Source organism: Canis lupus, chromosome 21 (assembly GCF_048164855.1).
Source record: "Canis lupus baileyi chromosome 21, mCanLup2.hap1, whole genome shotgun sequence".
NCBI lineage: Eukaryota > Metazoa > Chordata > Mammalia > Carnivora > Canidae > Canis > Canis lupus.
The window spans coordinates 3543910-3565369 of NC_132858.1; the positions used below are offsets into that span (position 1 = coordinate 3543910).

The 21460-nt window shown below is 60.7% G+C and overlaps 1 protein-coding gene across 4 annotated transcripts; it reads right to left on the reverse strand.

Annotated features, from left to right (window-relative positions):
- Positions 1-1585: 1585 nt before the first annotated feature.
- Positions 1586-20858, reverse strand: CDC42BPG (CDC42 binding protein kinase gamma). Of its 4 annotated transcripts, none has more exons than XM_072789779.1 (37): positions 20658-20857; positions 18010-18101; positions 17840-17923; positions 17351-17446; positions 16883-17031; positions 16289-16382; positions 15876-16076; positions 15508-15756; positions 15010-15089; positions 13931-14028; positions 13758-13838; positions 13383-13471; positions 13088-13267; positions 12705-12797; positions 12455-12576; positions 12301-12373; positions 11962-12068; positions 11758-11872; positions 11403-11551; positions 11237-11325; positions 10888-10940; positions 10705-10800; positions 10556-10615; positions 10170-10275; positions 9749-9882; positions 9524-9663; positions 9340-9421; positions 8359-8575; positions 7351-7413; positions 6630-7229; positions 5316-5413; positions 5150-5234; positions 4903-5023; positions 4540-4657; positions 4244-4367; positions 4036-4121; positions 1586-2980 (listed from the first exon to the last, which is right to left on the reverse strand). In XM_072789779.1, exons 1-37 carry the CDS (start codon positions 20815-20817, stop codon positions 2924-2926), a joined length of 4641 nt encoding a protein of 1546 aa, XP_072645880.1. In that variant the 5' UTR covers positions 20818-20857; the 3' UTR covers positions 1586-2923. The 4 variants fall into 4 exon arrangements, with proteins under 4 accessions (XP_072645880.1, XP_072645879.1, XP_072645881.1 ...); XM_072789778.1 differs by having other exon boundaries at positions 10705-10803; XM_072789780.1 differs by lacking the exon at positions 4244-4367 and having other exon boundaries at positions 10705-10803; positions 20658-20858.
- Between the last annotated feature and the right edge of the window lie 602 nt (positions 20859-21460).

Sequence of the window (21460 nt, forward strand, 5' to 3'; positions counted from 1 at the left end):
TCTTCTTCTCACCACCCTTCTTTGTGGGAGCCATTCTGCTGGGCCCTAGTTGGAAAGGAAGGGTGTGAGGTATTGTGGGAGAGGGCTGGGTTAGGACTTAAACATATGAATTTGGGGATCACAGTATACCCAATAACGATTGTCATTAGATGGTATTCTTGTATCAATGTTAAATCTCTTGAGACACTAAAAGCGACTTCTGGTGGCTCCTTTTTCTTTTTTAAAAGATTTATTTATTTATTTATTTATTTATTTATTTATTTATTTATTTTATATAGAGAGAGAATATGAGTGGGGGAGAGGGGCAGAGGGAGAGAGACAGAATCTTTTTTTTTTTTTTTAAAGATTTTATTTATTTATTCATGAGAGACACACAGAGAGAGGCAGAGACAGAAGCAGGCTCATGCAGGGAGCCCGATGCGGGACTCAATCCCGGGACTCCAGGAACCCTGGGCTGAAGGCAGCGCTAAACCGCTGAGCCACCTGGGCTGCCCAGGACTTCTTATTCTTAAGAGATGCCTCTGAAGTTGTTGGGCTCTTAGGGCTGGAATTCCCTGGACACCCTTCCATCCCAACCAGATGTGACACTACGGCCTTGTCTTGGTACTTTCCTCAGTTTAGGGCTGGCTCTAGTCTCAGAGCATAGCCATCAGTTCCCCAGGCCTGCCTTGATCCCAGGGCATGCACAGGCTGTACCCTCCTTCTTCATGCACATCAGGCCTGTGTCCTGCTCAGTCAGGGACCCCCCTTTTTTAAAAGATTTTATTTATTTATTCATGAGACACACAGAGAGAGGCAGAGACACAGGCAGAGGGAGAAGCAGGCTCCCTGCAGGGAGCCTGATGTGGAACTCAAGCCCAGGACCCCGGGATCACGCCCTGAGCCAAAGGCAGACACTCAACCACTGAGCCACCCAGGCGTCCCTCAGTCGGGGACCCTTGAGCTCAGAACAGGAGCCTTCCCAGGCCTCCTCTGGCCTCCCACACCTCCCAGCCTGGGTGGGGCAAGAGTGGGTTGGCTACCCTTGACATACCCTGCCCTGCCCTTCCCCTCCCACCTTGGCTCCAACCTGGAGCTCCAACTCTTTCCCTCTGCCCCTCTCCCCGCAGCTCAGTACCCCCAAGGCTGCGCTCTACTAGCTGCAGTAACCAAGCTCTAAAGTCCTCTGGCTGCTGCTTGGGAGGCAGGAGATGGAGGGAGGGAGTAGAGTGAGGTATGAGGAATTTATTCCCTGGGCTGGCTGCCACCTTTCTGCTCAACCACAGCCAAGTTCTATGGAGAGACACAGCTCCTGTCAGGTGACATCCTGGTATCTTCCTGCTGTGTGGCCTGGTGGTGGTAACAGCTTTCCACACTGCTGGGGCTCAAAAGTGCTGCCACTCCTTGGTAGCCACCATGAACACTGCCCATACTTCTGTAAACTGTCCTTTCGCTATCGAACTGTCCTTGCTACCCCCATTTGCGTGTGTACTCTGATTCCCGAAAGTGCAGGGAAGACAATTGTCCCAGACATCCATTCCTCCCTCCATCTCTGTAACCCAGTTTTCTGAACCCCAGGAGGACAGATCCAAGCAGGGAGGCCAGCAGCTGAAAAAGTTGTCTTTATTGCTTTCTCACTGCCTCACAGAGCTTCAGGTCAATCCCTCCCGGGAATATGGTGTTTGAAGAGATAAATACTTATTTTGCCCCCAACTTATCAGTAGAGGGAAGTTTAATAAAAATAGCAATATAATAACAATTATTATATTAGTCATTATTATGACTATGATCAATAATAAAATGCCCCCTATTGTTCCCTAATACACAGATGGTTGAAGGTTTGAGAGAAAGGACCACCCCTTTTCTGGCAAGGGCCAGGGTGTGCCTGGAGACCCTCCAGCAGGCCCCCAACAGGGTCCATCTCCTACCAAGTAGCCTTTATAAATACCCTCCCCATCCTGTCCCTGTCCAGGAATTACCTCCCCCCTGGGCGGATTAGATGCAATGTCAGTTGGTTCACAGGGCCCCTCTCTGTTCCTGATCACAGAGAAAGGCCCCTCTCAGTAGTGTGCTTCTCTGGCTCCCCTCGGCTCTCTGCTCCTTGGCTCCTCTTGGCTCCTCTTGGCTCCTCTTCAGAGCTCCTCCTTTATTTGTCTCCTCCTCTGGATGGCTCTCCCTTCCTGCCAGTCACTAACACTGCCTCTTCCACTTCCTTTCCTTTCCCTTCCCCCCTCACTTCCTTCACCTACACCCTCCTTCACCTACATCCTCCCTGCTCCTTGTCTCTCCTCCTTAAAAAAAAAAAAAAAATCCATCAATTTTTTTTTAAATCCTTCTAATTTTTAAAGTAATTTCTACACCCAACATGGGGCTTGAACTCACAACCCTGAGATCAAGAGTCACACCCTCTACTGACTGAACCAGCCAGAAGCCCCACCCTCCTTTCCTTTGGATCAGACTCTGTCTTTCCTACCTTGACCCCAAGCAGAGACAGCGATATGCCCCAACTTGGCCCCACCTAAGAGCTAGACAGTCCATAGCCAAGACCCCAGGTTGCTCCCAGGGCCTCCGTCCTTCTCCATCCCTCAGCCCATCTCTTGCTTGCAGGCTTTCTGAAGCTTGGCACTGGAAAGGAGAGCTTTGGCACGATTGCCCCTGGACTCCAGGGCAGATGGGCCCCCAGAGCAGAAAGGGGGCCACTGTGTTCCCAGTAGCTAGCACAGATAGGGGGTGAAAGCAGAGAACAAAGGCAGGATGAGGGCTGGGAGTCAAGGTCCCCCAGGGCCTGGGTACCCAGACCAGCTTCTGAGTCGCCTCCAACACAAGGCCTCCCTGAGTCCAAATTTCCACACATCCCGGGCCAGCCGGAGCATGGCATTCCTCAAGCTCTTTGTTCATTCCTGTCTCTTGGTCCTGGGATCAGGGTGGCCCCTGCCAAAGAGTGTCAAGGGGAGCCCTCTGATTCAGGGGCTGGAGGGAGGCTCCGGGGCCGTTCTGACACCTGGAGGGGAAACAGAAGGAAAGACTCCCAGTGCCTCCCAGAAGCCTCCCCAGGACCCATCACCTGCTACATCCGGGCCCTTAGAGGGGGCCAGATGTGAGGTGGGGGTGGGCCTACAGAAGAACCCTGGCAACTCCAACTTTAATTAACTCTGGAGCCCAAATCAAAATCCGTTTGTTCATTTACTCTATTCATCTATCAACAAACATGGTTTACTCCAGGCAGAAAACAAACTTGACCCTCACTATCAGGGAGCCCAGAGTTGAGGGAGGAGGACTGGCATCCAAGGAAAACCCTAGCACATAAGGACTGACAAGGAGGGGTGGAGGGAGCAGGGCGTGGGCCCTAAAGAAGCTGGTGGCTGCCAGGCACTTAGGTGATCTTTGGAAAAAGTGCTATTAGCGCAAAGCCTTGAAGGTGGCCTGGATGTTAAGGAGAGGATTCCAAGCAGGGGTGGGGGACGACACGGGGTGGGGGTGGGGGACACGGGACGGCAGGCGCAAGAACCTGAAGGTGTGAAAGAAAATGGCAAGTTCCAGGGCTCCCAGCAGCCTGGTGTGGCTAAAGTGGGGGTGGCAGTGGAGAAGTGGCCAGAGGGTGAATGGGAGCCTTCCAGCTCCTCTTAGGTCCCCTCCCAGAGTGGACTGTTCCCTCCCCTGATCCTTCCACCTCAGGCCGGGCCTCTAAAGAGTTCCCCTTCTGTGGCATTCTCCCTGTGTGCCAGGTACCCTGCTGAAGCAATCATCACCTCATCTGGTTATCATTTACATAATAATAATATCAAACAGTAACCTCATTTTATAGGTGAAATAAGCTCAGAGGGGCTCGACATCTCAGCCAGGGCCACAATCCTGGAGCAGTCCGAGCCCAAATGCCCACCTGGGCCAACCTGCCTCCAGGCCTCTGTTGGGGCCCACTGTAGGGCGAGTCTTTCTCTTAGGATCCCGGGAGGGATGGGCTCAGCTTGTTCTCTAGCCTCAGGTCCCAGCACAAGGCCTAGCAAGAACAGAACTACCTGCCCTTTTATAGGAGGGGGAACAGCCCCACCAGCTCACCTGTATCAGGGAGTCTGCCGGGCTCAGAGATCCCTGGGGGCAAGACACAGACTCGCTGGACAGAGATGTCCAAGGCTTCCTCTTCCCTGAGCCAGGGGCAGGATGAGAGAGGGAACAGAAAGCCAAGGTCACAGATCAGGTGTCCAAAGGGGTGGAAATTTGGGGGGGAGGGCTGTGGAGGCAGGGGAAGCGGAGGGGTTGTCCTTACTGGCGTCCGCGTCGCCAGCGAGCCCGTCGCTGCCCACGGAGGCTGGGCGCCGCGAGGCCTCCGAGAAGCTGTGGGGACGCTGCGGGCCAGAGCCGCGGCTACCTCGGCCCTTCCCTTCTGGAGCCTGTTGGGGGGACAGCGCGGCAGGGCTGGGACCGGGGGCGCGCCAGCCTGGGGTGCCGAGGCCGCAGGCCCCGAGGTAGGCAGCGGGCAGCAAGTGGCTCCAGCGCGCCGGAGGGGCCGCTGATTGGCTGAGCCCCACCGGGGAGGCTTGTGATTGGCCTCGGAGAGCTCACCGGGGGCTGGGTCCTGGCGCCGGGCTTCCCGTCCGTGGGGCCCACGTGCACCAAGTGGTTGAAGTTGGTGGGCGGTGAGATGAGCTTGGAGCGCACAAACGGGTCCTTCAGCATCTCCCTGCGGGCAGAGGGAGTAGGGGGGGGGCGGCGGCGAAAGGGACGCTTCCCCGGCCCTCCCCCGAGACGGGCCCGCGCCCCGCCCCGCCCCCAAGCGTGGGAGGCCCCGCCCCCAAGCGTGGGAGGCCCCGCCCCCAAGCGTGGGAGGCCCCGCCCCCAAGCGTGGGAGGCCCCGCCCCCAAGCGTGGGAGGCCCCGCCCCCAAGCGTGGGAGGCCCCGCCCAGCGGCCGCATCGCGCACGCGCACCTGCGCCGCTGCTGCCGCTGCTCCTCCGACACGCGGAAGGAGAAGTGGCGCTTGCTCTTGGTGCGGAACAGCTGGCGCCGGCTGTTGTCAGTGAGGTCGGGGATGTCGAACTCGTCCTTCTCTGTGGGAGGAGCAGAGAGCCGGACGGTGCTCACACGCCCCCAGTGCCCCCGTCCGCTGGAGCTCAGGGTCGCAGCCACACGCGAACGCCCACTCTCCGTACTCTCATGCACACGCGCTTCCTCACCTGCCAGCCGGTTCCTGAGGTAGGTCAGGCGGACCTTCTCCGTGCCAAAGAGGAACAGGGAGCCCTCCGGGTTTAGGGGTCGCACCTGAGGCAGCAGGCACAGGGGTCAGCCGGGCTACCCAACTGCACCGAGGCCAGGGCCGGGGGCCTGGGGGACGACCCTCACCTTCTTGAGTGGCACCGTCTGGACCCATTCTGTTTTCCTCACGTCAAACACATCGATAGAATTCTCGCTGAACACTGTCAGGTAGGGGGCTGCGTAACCTGCAGGGCAGGAGACTGTGCTGTGCCGCCCTGGCAAGTCCCGCACCTCTGTGGGCTTGTCCTCGGCTGTGGCCCAGTGACTTCCATGCCCAACCCAAGGTCCTTCTGAAGACTTCAGGTTGTCCCCCCCACCGTCCATAACCAATCAGAGATTACAGTCCATGGAGCACTCACTCAGTGGCATGCCAGGCATAGTTCCAACCACTTGGCTAACTTTTTTCTCCTTGACTTCTCTCTCTCTCTCTTTTTTTTAAGATTGTATTTATTTATTCACGAGAGACAGAGAGAGAGAGAAGCAGAGACACAAGCAGTGGGAGAAGCAGGCTCCACGCAGGGAGGCCGATGTGGGACTCGATCCCAGGACTACAGGATCAGCCCTGGGCTGAAGGCGGCGCTAAACCGCTGAGCCACCTGGGCTGCCCTCTCCTTGACTTCTCAAACAGCTCTGGGCAGGTAGTATTAGTATCATCCCTAACTTATAGATGACAGAATGGAACCCCAGAACTAAGTAATGGCCAAGGTCACGCAGTCTGATGGCCCGGGGCAGTCTGATTCCAACTCCTACAGGCTAAGTCTGTGCTACGCTACACCCAACTCCCAGGCCCAACCCCAGAAGAGCCACTGCTTATGAAGGGAGTTCTGTCCCCGTCTTCTAGCCCGAACACCATCTCACAGTTACATGTGAATGTACTGGATGCTTCCACTGCCTTGTTTGCTCGTTCATTCATTCATTAATTAATTCATTGACTCACTCATTCATTCCTCCAAACATTCATAGCCCCGAAGGTGTGCTTCCCTGGACTGGGTGCAGGATGTGATAAAGAAACCATCACATCCTGCACCCAGCTCCAGCCCCTCATAGGCCCCCGGGGTACCAAACCAGTCATTACAAGAAAGTGCGAAGAGCAGTAGGGCAGAGGTCTGCACACAGAGATGGGGAGCAAAAAGGAACAAAGGGCCAGTGATGGGGGAAGGCAGGGAGCATGAAAGCAGTAATGACTATGACAGAAATCATGGTGGTCATTTATGGAGAGCCTACCAGCTCCAGGCCCTGCCCTGGCATTGGGGCAGGACCTGTTTAAGAGTTTGCCAGGTACAAGAAGAGTTTAGGCAGGGGGAAGAGCATAAGCAGAGGCATGGGAGAGGAAGATCTGGTGCAGCCCACCTAGGGCAAAGCAGGGTATGGTCAGGCAGGAGGACCCTCCACAGGCCTTACCCCAGCCTGTGGGCACTGCTGGCCACAGCAACTCATGGACTCGAGACTTGCGGCCGGCGCTGTCCACATAGACCCCCGCAGTGGTGAAGAGTAGCAAGAACTCACTGAGGCTGAGCTCCACAGCGCCCAGAGCCTCGCCCAGGCCCCCACGGGATGGTGGCAGCTCCTCAGGCACCAGACTGGCCCCCAGCGGTAAGGGCGCAGCCTCATTGAGCAGTGGGTAGAGGGCAAAGGCACCGGCGGCTCCCACGCACAGCCGGTCGCCCAGCAGCCCCAGGCTCTGCACAGGTGCGGGTGCCTGTAGCTCACGGATGCGGCGCTGCCAGGGCCCTGGGCCTGGGCCGAGCTGGTAGCAGAGCACCTGGCGCTTGACAGCTACACAGAGCACAGGGGTGCGGGCCTGCAGGATGCGCCCGGCTGCCAGCGCCTGGCAGCCTCGAGACTCGGGGATCTTGGCACCCACCACCTCCGCACTCTCCAGCTTGGCCAGGGCGAAGAGGCGCACGCTGGGGCCACGGCCACACAGTACGACCAGAAGGCCTGCCATGGGGCTCACAGCCAGCCGCTGTACCCGCCGGCACTCGCCGACCTGGAAGATGTCTTCGGGGTTGGCAAAGAAGAGTCACCAGTAGGCGGGTGAAGAACAGCCCCATGCCCATCCTCTGTCCTCTGGGGCTGACCCCCACCTGGGTCCACCCTGGTGGCCCAGCCTGGCACATACCATTGCTATGCAGGTGGATCACAAATAGCCCCTCCTCGGTGCCCAGAGCAAGCCGTTCCTGGTCTAGTAGAGGGAGGGAGAGGATTGGGTCAGACAGCCCATCTGACAGCCGGAGATGAGACAGCCTGCCTGTCCTTCCTGAGCTTCAGTTTCTCCTGAGGATGTGGGGATGGCAATCCCACTGTCCCTGCATCACCGGACCCTTCTCTCTCAAAGTCTGGGCTGGCTGTACTGGAGGGAAGGCCCACAAGGGCAGGGGGCTGGGTGAGAGCCCCTACCCCAAGTTGCGGGGTTTGGGGTAAGACCTGTCACCTCTCAGAGCCTTGGCTTTCTTTATGCAAAGTGGGGACAATGGGTCCTTTTCACAGCGCTGCTTGGAGGCTGAAACAGTGCAGGCTGAGAGTACATTCACAGCAGTCCCTGCTCAATGCCCTTGTCCCCCCAGCTCCTGACTGACACAGGGGACTTGGAGGAGCCACATAGGCTCTCCAGGAGCTCCCACTCTGCATGCCAGGGGAAGTCCCAGCTCTCCAGGGCAGGGGCTGGCTCAGGGCCCCGGCAGCTGCCCGGAGAAGCCAGGAAGCACCACTCCCTCACTTCTCCCCCGGCTGTCATGAAGGTCCCGCCGAGCTCCAGGCTCTGGGATGAGCACAGTTGCCCCCACAGGAGGTCATATGAGGCTCAGCTGCGTCCAGGCTCCCCCGTGATCACCCTACTGCTGGTAAGAGAGCCAGGCCTGGAACCCTCATTTGTCTCTTCCTAAAGCCTTTGCTCTTTTCACTCACTTAAGATTATTTGAGCAAAAGCAGAAACTGGGGCACAGAGAAATGGAGTGGCAGAAGCCAAGCCCCCGGCCCCCCAGCAAAGGCTGCCACACACCTATACCCAGGGGAGGGTCACGTATGTAATGTGGAGACCACAGCTCATGGCTATAGGGACTGGGCAGTGGTCACTAGGCAGTCCTCCCCAGAGCCTGCCCGGGGCAATGCCCCTCAGCATGTAGCTCACCGATGATGGCAGCGCAGAGCGCGTGGGGCAGCAGGGGCAGCCCGTTGTCATAGGCTTCCTTCAGGGTGTACACAGGACGGGGCCTTGGCCGTGAGTCCAGCAGCAGCCTCTGCAGCTCGCCCAGCACCTGCAGCCAGCGCTCCCGCTCGGCCTCGCTCTCTGCCAGCAGCAGCACAGTGCACACAGCGGGGGGGACCATCAGCTGGGAGGCTGTCACCTGTGGGCAGGGACCCAGGTGAGAGGGCTGTGGGTTGAGGGCTGGCCATCCCCTCTCTCCACCCACTGATGCCTCTTAGCACCAACGTGAGTGGCCAGGTGCAGTGCTAGAAGCTGTCTTACAGCAGCAGGTGGTTCACCAGGCAGGGTGGTTAGACGAGCACACCAGTAAGTCTAGAGCCCTGAACCAGTGCCTGAGTAGGGGAGGGACAGGGCATCGTGGGCACATGCAGCAGGGCCCCTAACCCAGGCCAGGAATGAAAGATGACCTCTCAGGGGAAGAGACATTTCTGCTGGAGCCCAGGGGATGAGTGGAAGAACCAGGAATGGTCCAGGGTGGGGAAACGCTTGGGGTGTGGTCTGGGCCCAGCAGAGGAAACAGGATGTGCAGGATCCATGGTTACAGGGCACTTTCAGAGCTGGGGAAGGGGACATATGTTCATAGCAGGGAGAGGCTCCAGAGGAATTCTGGGGAGGCTGGCAGGGTCAGACACGTGAGGCCTCAAGGCCATGGGCAGGAGCGCCCCGAGGGTGATGGGAAGCCACAGGAGGCCCCAAGACTAGCAGGACACAGCTTCACAAACAGAAAGTGTACCGCGGCTGTGGAGTGGAGGCTACGGAGCCGTCCCTGTGGAGGCAATGGGGGGCAGGGGGGCCGGGGTGCGGGTAAGGAGGGCAGCCATGGAAAAGGAGACAGAGAAGAGTGGCTGGAGCAGGGCCACATGGAGGCCGACGGTGGCCCAGCCCACCTGCCCTGGCGCTCACCCTAAAGATGCGTGGCAGGTCCCTGGTCTGGGCGTGAATAACATCAGAGGCCAGGACAGGGGTGGCTGAGAATTGGGGGTCCCTGGGGAGGTCCATGGGGCTGGTCAGAGACCACATTGCCTCTGGCCGCCCCCTCACCCCCCACTGCCGCACCCCTTTGCCCCTGCCCCTCCCTGGCACCCACCTTAGATCCAGTGCCTGCAGGAGTGCCCCACTGGCTGGGCTGAGTCGTGGGTCTGGGGCGTCAAACAGCAGCAGGCGAGAGTCGCTGAGGGCAGCAAACACCCGCTGCCAGCCGCGCCGCACGCCCGAGGGCCGGGGCACCTGGGGGGAAGGCAGGCATGGGAGGGCCCGCCAGGCTCTGGGATGGCCCCCGCTGCCTCCCCCTCCCCAGCCAGCCCCAGCTCACCGACAGGAAGCCCTCGTAGGCAGTGCCTGTGCCCGTTTCGGGGTGTACACCCAGGGCTGTGCGGAGGTGGTCAGGGGGCACGGGACAGGGCGGGGCCTGGGGGACGCAGGCGGAGTGACAGAAGTAGCCACAGGCTGTGGGGGAAGCAGGAGAAGCAGGCGGTGTAGGCTGGGTGGGGACAGCCCAGAACCAGGACTCTGAGTATTACCCACCCTGGGCTTCCCTGAGGCTGTGGTGGCACCTCCAGCTGTCACCAATTCCCCAGTCAGGTGAGAAAGAAAACAAACTAAATGGAGCATCGGGAATGAGGGGTGGACTAAGGGGAAAACCGGGATGGGTCAGGATCAGAGCAGTCTCCTTCTCTCTACCTGGGGACAGGAGGTGGGCATGCGGGTGTCGGGGGTGGGGTGTGGGGTCTCACCATCACAGCCCAGGCCCTGGCGGCCCAGGCCCAGCATCAGCGAGGTGCAGAGGAGGCACTTGGTAGGGGACGGGAAGCTCCGGGGCCGCAGCGCGTGTGAGCCAGGCTGGGGAGGCAGGACACGCATCACCCACGCCTGACCACGGCCTCCTGGGGCCCTGTGTCCCACCCCCGAGGCCACCGTGAGATGCTGATGGGATCAGGGAATGAGCCTGGGGCAGTGTGAACCCAGCCGCAATGAGTCTGTCACAGCACTCAAACTCACTGCCGCCGTCCCCAGTGTAGTCGGCCAGCCATGATGCACGCGGAGGGACCCAAGCAGGTCCTCGGAGACCCGGCAAGATGGCCTGGTGCCCCTACCCCGCTCCAGCCCTCTGGGTGCTGACCTTTGCAGGGGGTCCTTCTGCTGGGGCGGTGGGAGCCGCAGGCACTCTGGGGAACACAGCCTGCAGGGGAGGGCAAGCAAACAGGTGAGGAGGGCCCGGCGGGTGGTGGGTGGCCCAGCCCTCCAAAAGCGGGACTCCCGCCTCCTCACCCCCAGGCGCAGGCTGCGGCGGCCCTCTGGCCTCAGCTCTGGCTCCACACTGGGCCTCAGGTCCTCTCCTGAGATGCCCGGGTCTTTGCTGGAATCCTTCTGGGGAGTGAAATGGGGGGGAATCAAGGCCCCTGAGCTTCACCGGAGGATGCCTCCCAACCAGCCCCTGCGCACAGTTCTCACCTCTGAGCTCCAGAGGGACCGGAAGGGAATCAGGGAGTTTGAGGACTTAGCGTCTGCAGACAGAAAGCAAAGGTCACTCGGGGTGGGGGTGGCCCGGGCCCAGCCCCAACACTCATTCCTGAGGAACTGGGGCCAGCAGGAAAATGGAGCAGTGACTGCAGGCTGTGGTGACACATACAGCAGGTGCTCGGTAAGTGTTGGGTAGCGGATGGTGGGGTAAAGCAGCCGAGTCTGGAACCAGATCTTGTCTCCAGAGCACTGCAGGGCTGTCATGCCCCTCCCTGGCCCAGTCCCCGTGAGGCTCAAGTGGGGGCCTTGCTCAGGGACAGGCACGCCAACGAGCACCTACCTCCTGGCCCACGGGCCGCCAGCTCCTCCCGCAACGCAGCCAGCTCCTGCTGCAGGCCCTGGCTCTGCTTCTGGGCCTCCTGCAAACGGCTAAGAGTGGGGTGAGGGCTTGTCAGAGGCCACTGCGTGGGTCCCGAGCCCCCATGCAGGGCCTCCTCCACTCTCACCTCTCGGCCTGCAGCTGGGCCTCTTGCATGTGTGTCAGCTGCTCCTGCAGGCTCTGCTTGGCCCGGATCTCGGCCTCTAAGGCCGACTGCAACTCCAGCCTGGCTGAGGCCTCCATCTTCTGCAGCCGCCGGGCCTTCCACTGGTGGTCCTGGTGGCCAGGGGGGTACCCACGTAAGACATCCCTGGGCCTGGCTGCTTCAGAGGTCCTGCCCACCAGAGTGCACTGCCGGACTCAAAGCCCTAGATAGGCCACTGATCTGTTGTGAGCTCAAGCAAGTCCCTGATCTTCCCAGAGCTCAGTGTCCCCACCTGCTGAGTGGTACCCCTTCCCCCCAGGGTATTTCTGGGGCTCACAAGTGGTCGGGCAGGGAGTGTCTGGGTGCCCACGTTCCGTATAGACTCCAGCTCCTCGGCCATCTTGGTGGCCAGGGCCTGCAGGTAGCCTCTTGAGACCTTCTCATCGTTCACCCTGATTGGGAAGGGGGCTCAGGGTCATGGCCTGGGTTTCAGCCCCCTTGCCTGGGGCCAGCCCCTCCCCACTAGCCCCTCGGCCCCCACCAGCTAAGGATGTCAGCGATCTGGGCTTCCCAGTTGCTCTCCGTCTCTCGCCGCTCGCCCTCCAGCTGCTGCTTGCTCTGCTGCTCCCGCTCCAGCTCTTCCACCAGCTGGGGGCCGGGTAGGAAGATGGGTCAGGCCTCAGGGACCCCAGCACCCCCGAGCCCAATCCACGTCCACCCTCGTTTACTCACCATCACTTGCCTGCCGGCTGTGGGTCCTACAGGGCTGGGAGACAGCCTGCTCTGGGACCCCAGCAGCATGGACCACTCACCCTGCCAGCTCCCCTCCTCTGTCCCCACCGCCCCCACCGGTTCTGTGCCCTCCATCTGCCATGCTCACCCGCTCCTGCTCCAGGCTCAGCCGTCGGTTCTCTTCCTGGAGCCAGCACAGAGTCTCCTCCTTCCCACTCAGCCTGGGGAAGAGCGGATGACTCAGTGACTCCCAGCTCAGACCCCCCCTCCCGTCCCCTACCTGCCCAGGCTGCCCGACTCACCCATGGCTGTGGGCCGCCTCCAGCTGCATGCGAAGGGCAGCTACCTCCTTCCTCAGCTGTGCTTCCTGCGGCCCACCCTCAGGCAACCCCGTGCCATTGGTCTCAGAGGCCATGTGGATGGTCTTGAGGACATGGAGAGGGGTCAGGGCAGGGGCCTGAGAGGCCATGGCCCACCCCACCCTAGGGAAACAGGCCTGAGTAGGTCAGGCCAAAGGGAGTGTTACTCGGAAGAAGGTTAAGACCTTGCTACCTTGACTCGGAAAGATTCCTTCTCAAGACTTCGCTCCCACTGTCTCTGGAGCTGTGTCACCTCCCGGCAAAGTGTGGTCACCTGGGCCTGCAACTGTAACAAGGTTCAGAGGCAGCCGCTGCTGACCCTGTCCACCCCAACCCGCTCCCCCGCTGCAGACTGTTGGGCCTTGTCAGCCCTAGCAGGAAGGTAGGCAGTGAACCTCCAGCTGGCCCCACTCTAAACATATCCCCTCACTTGGGCCTCAGCCAGCCACATTGGGGGTGCAAAGGCACATGGTGCTGCCAGCACCCAGCCCTGAGCTCCTTGGGCTCCCTCCAGCCACACTGGGGTTCACAGGGGGCAGCGTTCTGCTGCTGTCCCTACCCGCCCCCATCGCTCACCTTTCTGCTGGTATCCTGGGCTTCCTCCAGCTGTGAGCTCAGGGCCTGGGTCTGGCTGGCTGTGGCTGCCTCTCTCTCCTGGGCCTCCTGCAGCCTCTGGAGCAGCTCCTCCTGCCGCTCCTGGGCTCTGCACAGCTCCTGTGACTGCGCCCGCAGCCCTGCCTGAGCCTCGGCCAGCTCCTGGCGGGGAGAGGGTCAGGGAGGGGGTGCGGAGGGCAAGGCCTGGGGTCAGGGTATGGACCTCCTTAGCATGGAACCCCAGGCCACTCACCCACCCACCTCACTGAGCTCTCACCTGGACAAGCCGGTCTCTCTCCTGCCATAGGTTGCAGTTCTGGCCTGGGCTGCTGCCATCCATCTCGGCCTCACCATCCCTTGGTGTCTCTGCCAGGAATTGTCACTGAGGCCCACATGTACTGACAGCCTCAGCCTGACATTCCACATGCAGCATCTCACAGAACTCTCACCACAGCCTGGGAAGTGGGTCTCCTTGGCTCATTTTCTACATTTAGGCTCAGAGAATGTAAAATACTTCCCCAAGATCACACCTTGTATACAGTAAGGGCAGGATTGGAATCCAGGCTGGACTCCAGTGTGTGCTAGGAAAGCACCTCAACCTCCAGGGTGAGGATGGGGGAAAGAGATGGGGTGGCGTTGGGGGGCGGAGTACCTGACAGCCTGCCCTGTAGAGTCTGTACTTCCTTCCGTAGCCGTTCCAGCTCCCAGTGGTCCGAGGAGACCTGCAGGGCCTCTGCAGAGGGGGCACTCGTAGGTGAGTAGCCAGTCCAGCAGTAGCTCCTGAGTCAGCCCACCCCCGCCCTAGCCCAGCGGGTCCCCCTGTACCTTGGAGCTTCCGGCTCAGCTCCATCTTCTCCTGTTCCAGACAATGGAGCTTCTGCTCTAGGGCAGCCAACTGCTCAGAGCTGCTCTCAGGGCCCGGACTGGGGAGAGCAGGGTGACATGGGTTGGCAGAAAAACCCACCCCGGGGATCCCTGGGTGGCTCAGCGGTTTAGTGCCTGCCTTTGCCCCAGAGCACAATCCTGGAGACCCGGGATCGAGTCCCACATCGGGCTCCAGGCGTGGAGCCTGCTTCTCCCTCCTCCTGTGTCTCTGCCTCTCTCTCTCTATGTCTATCGTAAATAAATAAATCTTAAAAAAAAAAAAAAACCCACCCCACCCAGAGCCCTTCCATCTTCCTTCATCCAGTCGTTTATTCATCCAAGAAACACCCTCTGTGAGCCAGCTCAGCTCTGTGTCCATCCCTGGGCTCTGTGCCCGAAGAAAGAGACCAGACCAGGCACTGCCCACAAGGTCCCAGACCCAGGCTCAAGCCCCAACCCTGGCCCTTATAGGCTGTGTGACCTTGAATAGTCACCTAACATATCTGATCCTCAGTTTCCTCACAGGGCCTCTTTCAAGGACTGCCACGAGGAAATGGTGATTTAGGCCAGCTGGCCCCATGCCTGGCACCCAGTGGCGCTCAGTGCAGGTCAGACACATTTGTTTGTACCACAGCGTACCTCTTCACCGTGATCTCAGGCCAGCCCCTCGAATGAACTAGATCATCTGACCCAGTGTAAAATGGGCATAAAGAGGCATAAAGTGCATCTCCAGGACTTGGAGGGGTCCTTCCAACTGTAGGCCTCTGGTTCTGAGGCTAAAACACTCTGAGCCTGCTATGGAGGGTACTCTGAGGGCCAGAGGCTGGGACGGGACTCCTAGGAGGCATAGGCATGGCTCCACTAGAATTTGAGGACGTGAGAGTTGTCTTCCTGAGGGCTCAGAGCACACTCCCTGTCACATACAGGCACCTGGTAGGCCATTTAGCCCCTTTCCCACGGTCCCAGCGGGCTGCATTCCCAGTGTCCACCAGGCCAGGCAGCCCCTGGCCTCCCACTAGGTATGTGATGACTAGACTCACCTGCTGGAGGTGTAGGTAAAGCCCACGAATGGCAAATGGTGGCCAGAGAAGGCCCCGTGGGAGGGTGGTGGGAGGGTCCCCTGCAGAAGGAGGGGAAGGAGTGTCAGACTCCCAGGCATGGCTCCAGGCTGAGGCTCAAGACCCAGGAGACATCCCTGGGACTGGGAGTGCTGACCTCCTGCTCAGATGGAACCTAGGAGGGTGCCACGGCCCCCACCTAAACAGACCACAATTCCCATGAGCCCTTATGGTCATGGCCTTCCAGGTGCCGCTGAGAGCCTTCCTCTTGATAAGACTTCTGGTTACTAGGATAACACTTGGGGTCCAACAACCCACCTCGGTAGAGGTGAACCAGCCCAGGTGAACCATGACTCCCGTGAGCTTCCGGAAAGCAAGGGCCTCATCCTCCACCCAGCAACTGCTCTGGAGAACTTCTGGTTTCCCTTGGCCAGCAAGGGTCAAGGCAGTTTTCCTAGTGCAGTGGAACCCACTGCTCACCGGCTCGTTGAGAGTGTCATCGTCCACATCGAAGTTGGAAGTGTCCACGGGCCCGCGCAGCTCAGGGATGTAGGGGGCCGTGCTGGTTGCCAGCCGCTCCCAGTCCACACCTTCAAAGAAGGGGTGGTTCCGGAAGTCGTCCAGCCCTCCACGGCCCAGCCGCTCCTCCTGGCGACACAGCAGCCGGCGGATCAGGTCTTGGGCAGTGGCTGGCACGTCAGGCACATCCGAGGGAAACTGTAGGTGGTCCTGTAGGCCAGGGGAAGGGGTGCAGGTGGCTGTCCAGGATCCTACCCCCTTGGGTATACCAACCATATGGGGTCAGGCCTCCTGCCGTCCTCCCAGAACCCCAGAGCTGGTGGCCTGACCTCATGGTTCATGATCTTGCCGTAGGTTTCCACCAAGGATTCAGCATAGAAGGGCGTCTCCCCAAAGAGCAGCTCATAGGCACAGACTCCCAGTGACCACCAGTCACACTGCGGACCATAGTGGCCCTTGCCCTCCTCCATGGCCTGCAGGATCTCCGGAGAGATGTAGTCTGGTGTCCCTACTGCCACTGACGAATCCACCTAGGGGTGTTGGTGGTGAAGATGCCATGAAGACAGCCTTGGACTTGGCTCGGCCTGATGCCCCTTCACTGTAGCCCCGGCTCTGGCCCTGACACCCCCATTCCCTAAGGCTTAACTGGCCTGGTGACCCCACTTGGGGCCTAGACCCAGTCTTTCCTTCCCCTGGGAGCTCTCCAGGCCAGGTGTCCCCTTCCCTCACCCTGGGGCCTTACCATACCACTATTGTTGAGACGGAGGCAGGAACCAAAGTCAGCCAAGCGGATGTGACCATTCATGTCCAGCAGGACATTGTCTGGCTTGACGTCCCTGAGGGAGCGCAGGGAAAGAGAGGGGCTTGACCTGCATGTGTAGGTGTGAGTTCAGGCACACATGCACACTAGCGTTCACTATCTGTTCACAAGATACGGCGTGTGTGTGCATGCATGCAGGAGGGAGGCTGGTGGCGAGGCCTCCTGGCTCCCGAGAAGGAAGGTGGTTAGATTGGGAAAAGCGACCCATAAGGATGACCCCTGGAGGCAGCAGGGCACGCAGTGAGGGATGCAGGAGTTAGACTAACCCGGTGCAAACCACTAGCTGAGTCACCTTGAGCCAGGCGCTTACCTATGCTAAACTCTGACTCTCTCACCTGTAAAGTGGGCACAAGAGCAGCCCCCATCACATAAAGGTTTGGTGTGAGGATTCGAAGACATTGTGTGTACAAAGCACCCGGTCTAGGGCTTGGCATGTGGTGAGCACTCAGCAACTGCCAGCTGTCCCAGAGCAGTTAGCAGGGGCTAGACAGGGCAGCAGGGGCCTGGGGGCCCTACCTGTGGACGTAACCCAGCTGGTGCAAGGAGTGGATGGCCAGCACCATCTCAGCCAGGTAGAACTGGGCCAGCTCGGGTGGGAGGCGGTCCTCAAAGCGGCTCAACAGAGTGAGGAGGTCCCCACCGGCATAGTAGTCCATCACCAGGTACTGGGTGGTGGTGGATGGGGGAGAGGTGGGGCAGAGATCAGATGGGGAGGGTGGGTGAGGGGCACCTGTCCCGGGGCCCTGCCTCCTGCCCGCCTCCCCATGGTCCTGAGGGGTTCTGGGAAGGCAAGAGTGTCTCCCAGCAGCTCTAGGGTAGCCAGCCACCAGCCAGAGTTCAGGCAGGGCCTCCAGGCCCAGCAGCTGGTGCCTCTCAGTGCCCAGAGCAGGGGTCTCTCTCTCCTTGGACCCAGCACCTCTGGCCCCCAAGGGCCTTCTCCTTTGTCCCTAGGGTACACCCTCCAGCTTTGCTGAGTATCCTCACCAGGAACTCCTCGTCTTGGAAGGCATAATGCAGAGCAGTCACCCAGCGGCTGTCCCCCTTCACCAGAACATCCCGCTCCTCCCGGAAACAGGCAGTCTGCAGCAGGTTGGGGAGCAGGGGGAAGGATGGGATCAGAGCCCTGGAAACCCTCCTTGCTAGCTCAGGGGACAGAGGAAGAATAAGTCTAGAAGCTCTGGTCAAGGTTGCCTGTGTGGGCCAGGCACAGGTGGGCCTGTGCTTTATGGCTCCAGGCCTCAGAGTTCTAAGGAAAATGGGAACTAGGCTAGCTTCTAAGAAAGGCCTATCGTGGGAAAGCAATGGGGGAGGTTGGCAGTTCAGCCAACCTGAACTGAACACGGTTGCCGGCTCAGCAGCCATGCCTGCCCCTTCCCCAGCATGCCCTGATTTCCCCACAGGCAGCACCCTCACCCTGCCCCACACCCCCACCCATTCGTAGGGTGCCAAAGTCCCAGCCAACCCCAAACTGACCTCGGCCCTCTTCAGCATCTCCCACTTGTGCAGCATCTTCATGGCAAAAATCTGCCCACTGTCCCTTTGCCTCACCACGGCAACCTGAGGCCATGGGGAGCATAGGGGTCAGCTCTGCCTGGGTGCGAACCCCCTTTCCCATCTACCCCAGGCCTTTGCCTTTTGCTCACCTCCCCAAATGCCCCTCGGCCGATCACCTTCAAGATCTCGAAGTCATCTCTCTGTAGCCTCAGCTCTTTGACCTTCGCTACGAAGGGACTAGCTGAGGGGAACACAGAGTGGGGCTCAGGGCACCTGCAGGGAGGGTCCCAGCTCTCTCTCTTGCCTGGGGAAAGCAGGAGCTGCGACCCCCATGAGGCCAGGACTGGGAGGGGCCACAACCCCCTCAGTTGTGAGTAGGAAGCATGGAAGGTGGGGTCCAGGCTTTGCTGACCACCTGGCCCCGAGACCTCCTGGAATCCATGGTTCCCTGGACCCCTGTCCACAGATGCTAGGTAGGCAGTCTCCATCCCAGGAGCTGATGGAACTTGTAGTCCTTCCCAGCCTGGGTGGGGTTGAACCTGGCTGACCAGGTCACCCTGGGGAGGAAGGGGATACCGTTCCCACCCTCAGCTCACAGTTCTTGGCGCCTGGCAGGACCAGGCCTGGGCCTGTCTTGGGAAACTGGACGGGCAACATTCCTTGTCCCCAGAGAGGCTTCCCTGCCACTGGGAGCTGTGAGCCCTCCTCTCCGGAGCCTGCAGGCCCAGAGGTATCTGGCTGGGAGTGAGGCCTGGGGCAGCCCTGGAGGAGAGGTCAGATGGTTCTGCAGGGCTTGCTCTGGGAGGATAGGCTTTTCCCGTGTGGGGCCTTCTGGGTCTGGAGGCATAAATAGCTCTGCCCATGTTCTCACAAGACTCAAAAACAGAGCCAAAAAACCTTTCCTTGGCCCCTGACGCTGGCACCTGAGGGGAGTGAGCGCTCAAGATGTCCTGCAGGCCTGACCAACCCTACAACTCTAGGCACTGCCTCCCATCTGGACTTGGCCTTTATCTGGGCAAGAACTTCCTCCTCTCCCAGTCCTGAGACTCCCTTGAGGGGCATCTCCAGCTACTCTCGGACCCTTTCCAGGCCCGGAGAGGGGAGTGGAGTCTGGAGGCTTAGGGAGGTAAGAGTGCCTGGTGGGGGCTGGGGGCAGCTGCAGTTTGGCCCCCTGCCTCAGTTTCCCCCAGGTAACTCCCTGCCAGCTGGGCGGGTCTGTGGGCAGGACAGGGAGCTGCTCCACAGGTTTATCAGGGAGAACCCCCGCAGCAGGGGTGGTGTGGAAACCTCATTACAGAAATTAATTGTCTCTTTCCCAGGTCTGTGTGTGCAGCTGGAGAGGAGGAGCCACAGGCCTCCAAGGGGGAACTGAGGCCAGGGTGGCTACCTATCAGCCAGACAGGAGCCAAAACCTGGAGTCCATGGTCAGGAGGATCAAGGTCCCCAGGACAGGCTGCCCAGTCCTCTTGCCTTGCCGCAGGGGATGGGGGCTCTGGGCAGGAGCAGGGACAAGTCGGAGCGGGAGCAGAGTGAGTCACCACCCTGCCAGTTACCTTGGGAGATGTCAACAGACAGGCCCCCATGCCGGGGTCTCAGGCAGAGACGCCAGAGGCAGGCAGGGAGAAGCACATGTGTGTGCAAACACACACACACACACACACACACAGGTGCGTAGGCATCACAGCAGGTGATGACAACACAATCAGATACGCATGAATAAGGTGAAGTCCCAGGGAGAGTGGCAGGCACCAGAGGTAGGGGCTTCCTAGCTGCACTCACTCTGGAGGACGGGGCCGGGCCGGGGGCCAGCTCACTAGAATGTCTTACAGGCCCCCAACCATGCCAGGCCAGCCCTTGGGCCTGCTCAGAGCTAAGGTGTGCCGGGAACGCTGGTCACCCACCGGGCAAACACCAGCCTCACCCCATCCTCCTGGCCAGGCCCCTCAGCCCTCCCCCCTGGCCTGGCCAGGCATAACCAGGGAGGCCTGGGGCTGGTGCCGGTGCCCACACTGGGTGGAGGGTTACTCCAGGTCAGCCACTTCCGGTGACTCAGATGAGTCAACCAGGAAGGGGTACAGACCCACCTCCAGCCAGGCCCCCCTCCCTGTCGCTGGGGAATAGACCTCAGGAAGCCTGGCCGGCGACTTGCAGAGGGAAAGGGGCTGAGGTTGGTTTCTGTGTCCAGTCTGGGGTGTGAGAGATGCCGAGAGATGGAAGTGGGCATGTGGGAATGTGTGTAGGTGTGCAATCCCTGTGGATCTGTGAGTAGAAGTAGGCAAGCATGTAATAGCCAAGGTGGTCCGGATGGCGTTTGGGGTGAAGTGTGGGGCTCCCTGGGTCTCTCCTTGAGCTGTGAGTACCTCAGTGTGTCCGTGTGGTCTGCGGGAGCCAGAGAAAGCATATGTGTCAGTGCGTGAGACACGTGGAGGTCTGCATGTGTGACTGTTCTCCAGGGTCATGAGGTATGAGTGTGAGTGAGGAATCTCTGACGTGACCCCGTAGCACACGTATTATGTGCTTGAGTCCGAGGTCTCTACTTGGGACCGAGGTTGTGTGTGTCTGGGTACGTTGTGAGTGGCGCACACGCGCCAGGGTCTGGGTAGGAAGGAGCGTGTTGTGAGTCCAAGGGAGGGTAAGGTGTGCAGCTGAGAGGGCCCAAGGGGTCCAGTAACGTGCCAGGCCAGCCCGCGGGGGTGCCGCTCCCGGCGGGAGGATCTGAGGGCGCGGGGTGTGCGGGGACAGCCCCGGCACAGGGTCCCCGGGGCCACCCCACCTCGGTCCCGCCCAGGCCACTCACCCCAGCTCAGGAACTGCGCCACGTTGCGCTCCCGCCGGAGGGGGGCGCTGCTGAGCTCGTGGTGCAGCCCCAGCAGCAGATCCAGGAGGCCGTCGAGCCCGGGGCCACCGCCGGCCTCGCCCCGCGCCAGCCGCTCCAGTGCGCGCAGCCGCCGCTCCATGGCTGAGGCCGGGCGCCCGGGCTAGAGCCGCGCCGTCCGCATGCCCGCCCGTCGGCCCGTCCGTCCGTCTGTCCGCGGGTCGTCCGCGAGTCCTCCCCCGCCCCTCCCGCCCTCCCCGCTGTCACCTTCCTCGCTCGCAGCCTGCGCGCCCACACCTGGGCGCCGCGCCCCGCCCTCTGCCCCGCCCCTCGACGGACGGCAGGTGAGCGCTGGCCAATGGGCAGCGCGACGGCAGGTGAAGGTGGGAGGGCGGAGGCGCGCGGGAACCGGGCCAACCCTCGGCCAGGAAGTGGGGAGGGCGGACCCCAAAGAGTAAGCTCTCGGGGGGCTGGGCTAGGGGGTCTCCCGCGGGGGCCGGGAAGGCTGCCTGGATCCCCGCGCGGCCCCAGAGCCAGCCTGACCCGGCCCGTCGCCGGCCCCGAAGCCAGGTAGGGGATGCCGGGGGCAGGAGCGCTTCCCTCGCCCCCTGGGACAGCGACAGCCTCTCCCTCTGCTCTGGGAGAGGGGCCTGGAGACGCCCGCGGCCCCGGAGCCGGATGGGAGTTGTAGTCCCCTCCCCGGGATGCCCGCAGCGCTTGGCCAGCCTCCCCCCCGGAGCGGGGGCGGGGCGGGGCGGGCGGGGCGGGGCGGGGGTACTCGCTAG

Coding starts and splice junctions, on each gene's coding strand:
- CDC42BPG (XM_072789778.1), bottom strand. CDS start 20,817: ATGGAGCGGCGGCTGCGCGCACTGGAGCGGCTGGCGCGGGGCGAGGCC. Junction 9,422..9,523: donor CTGCAGGCACTGGATCTAAG/GTGGGTGCCAGG, acceptor GGACCTCCCCAG/GGACCCCCAATTCTCAGCCA. Junction 5,235..5,315: donor AGACGGTGCCACTCAAGAAG/GTGAGGGTCGTC, acceptor CTGCTGCCTCAG/GTGCGACCCCTAAACCCGGA.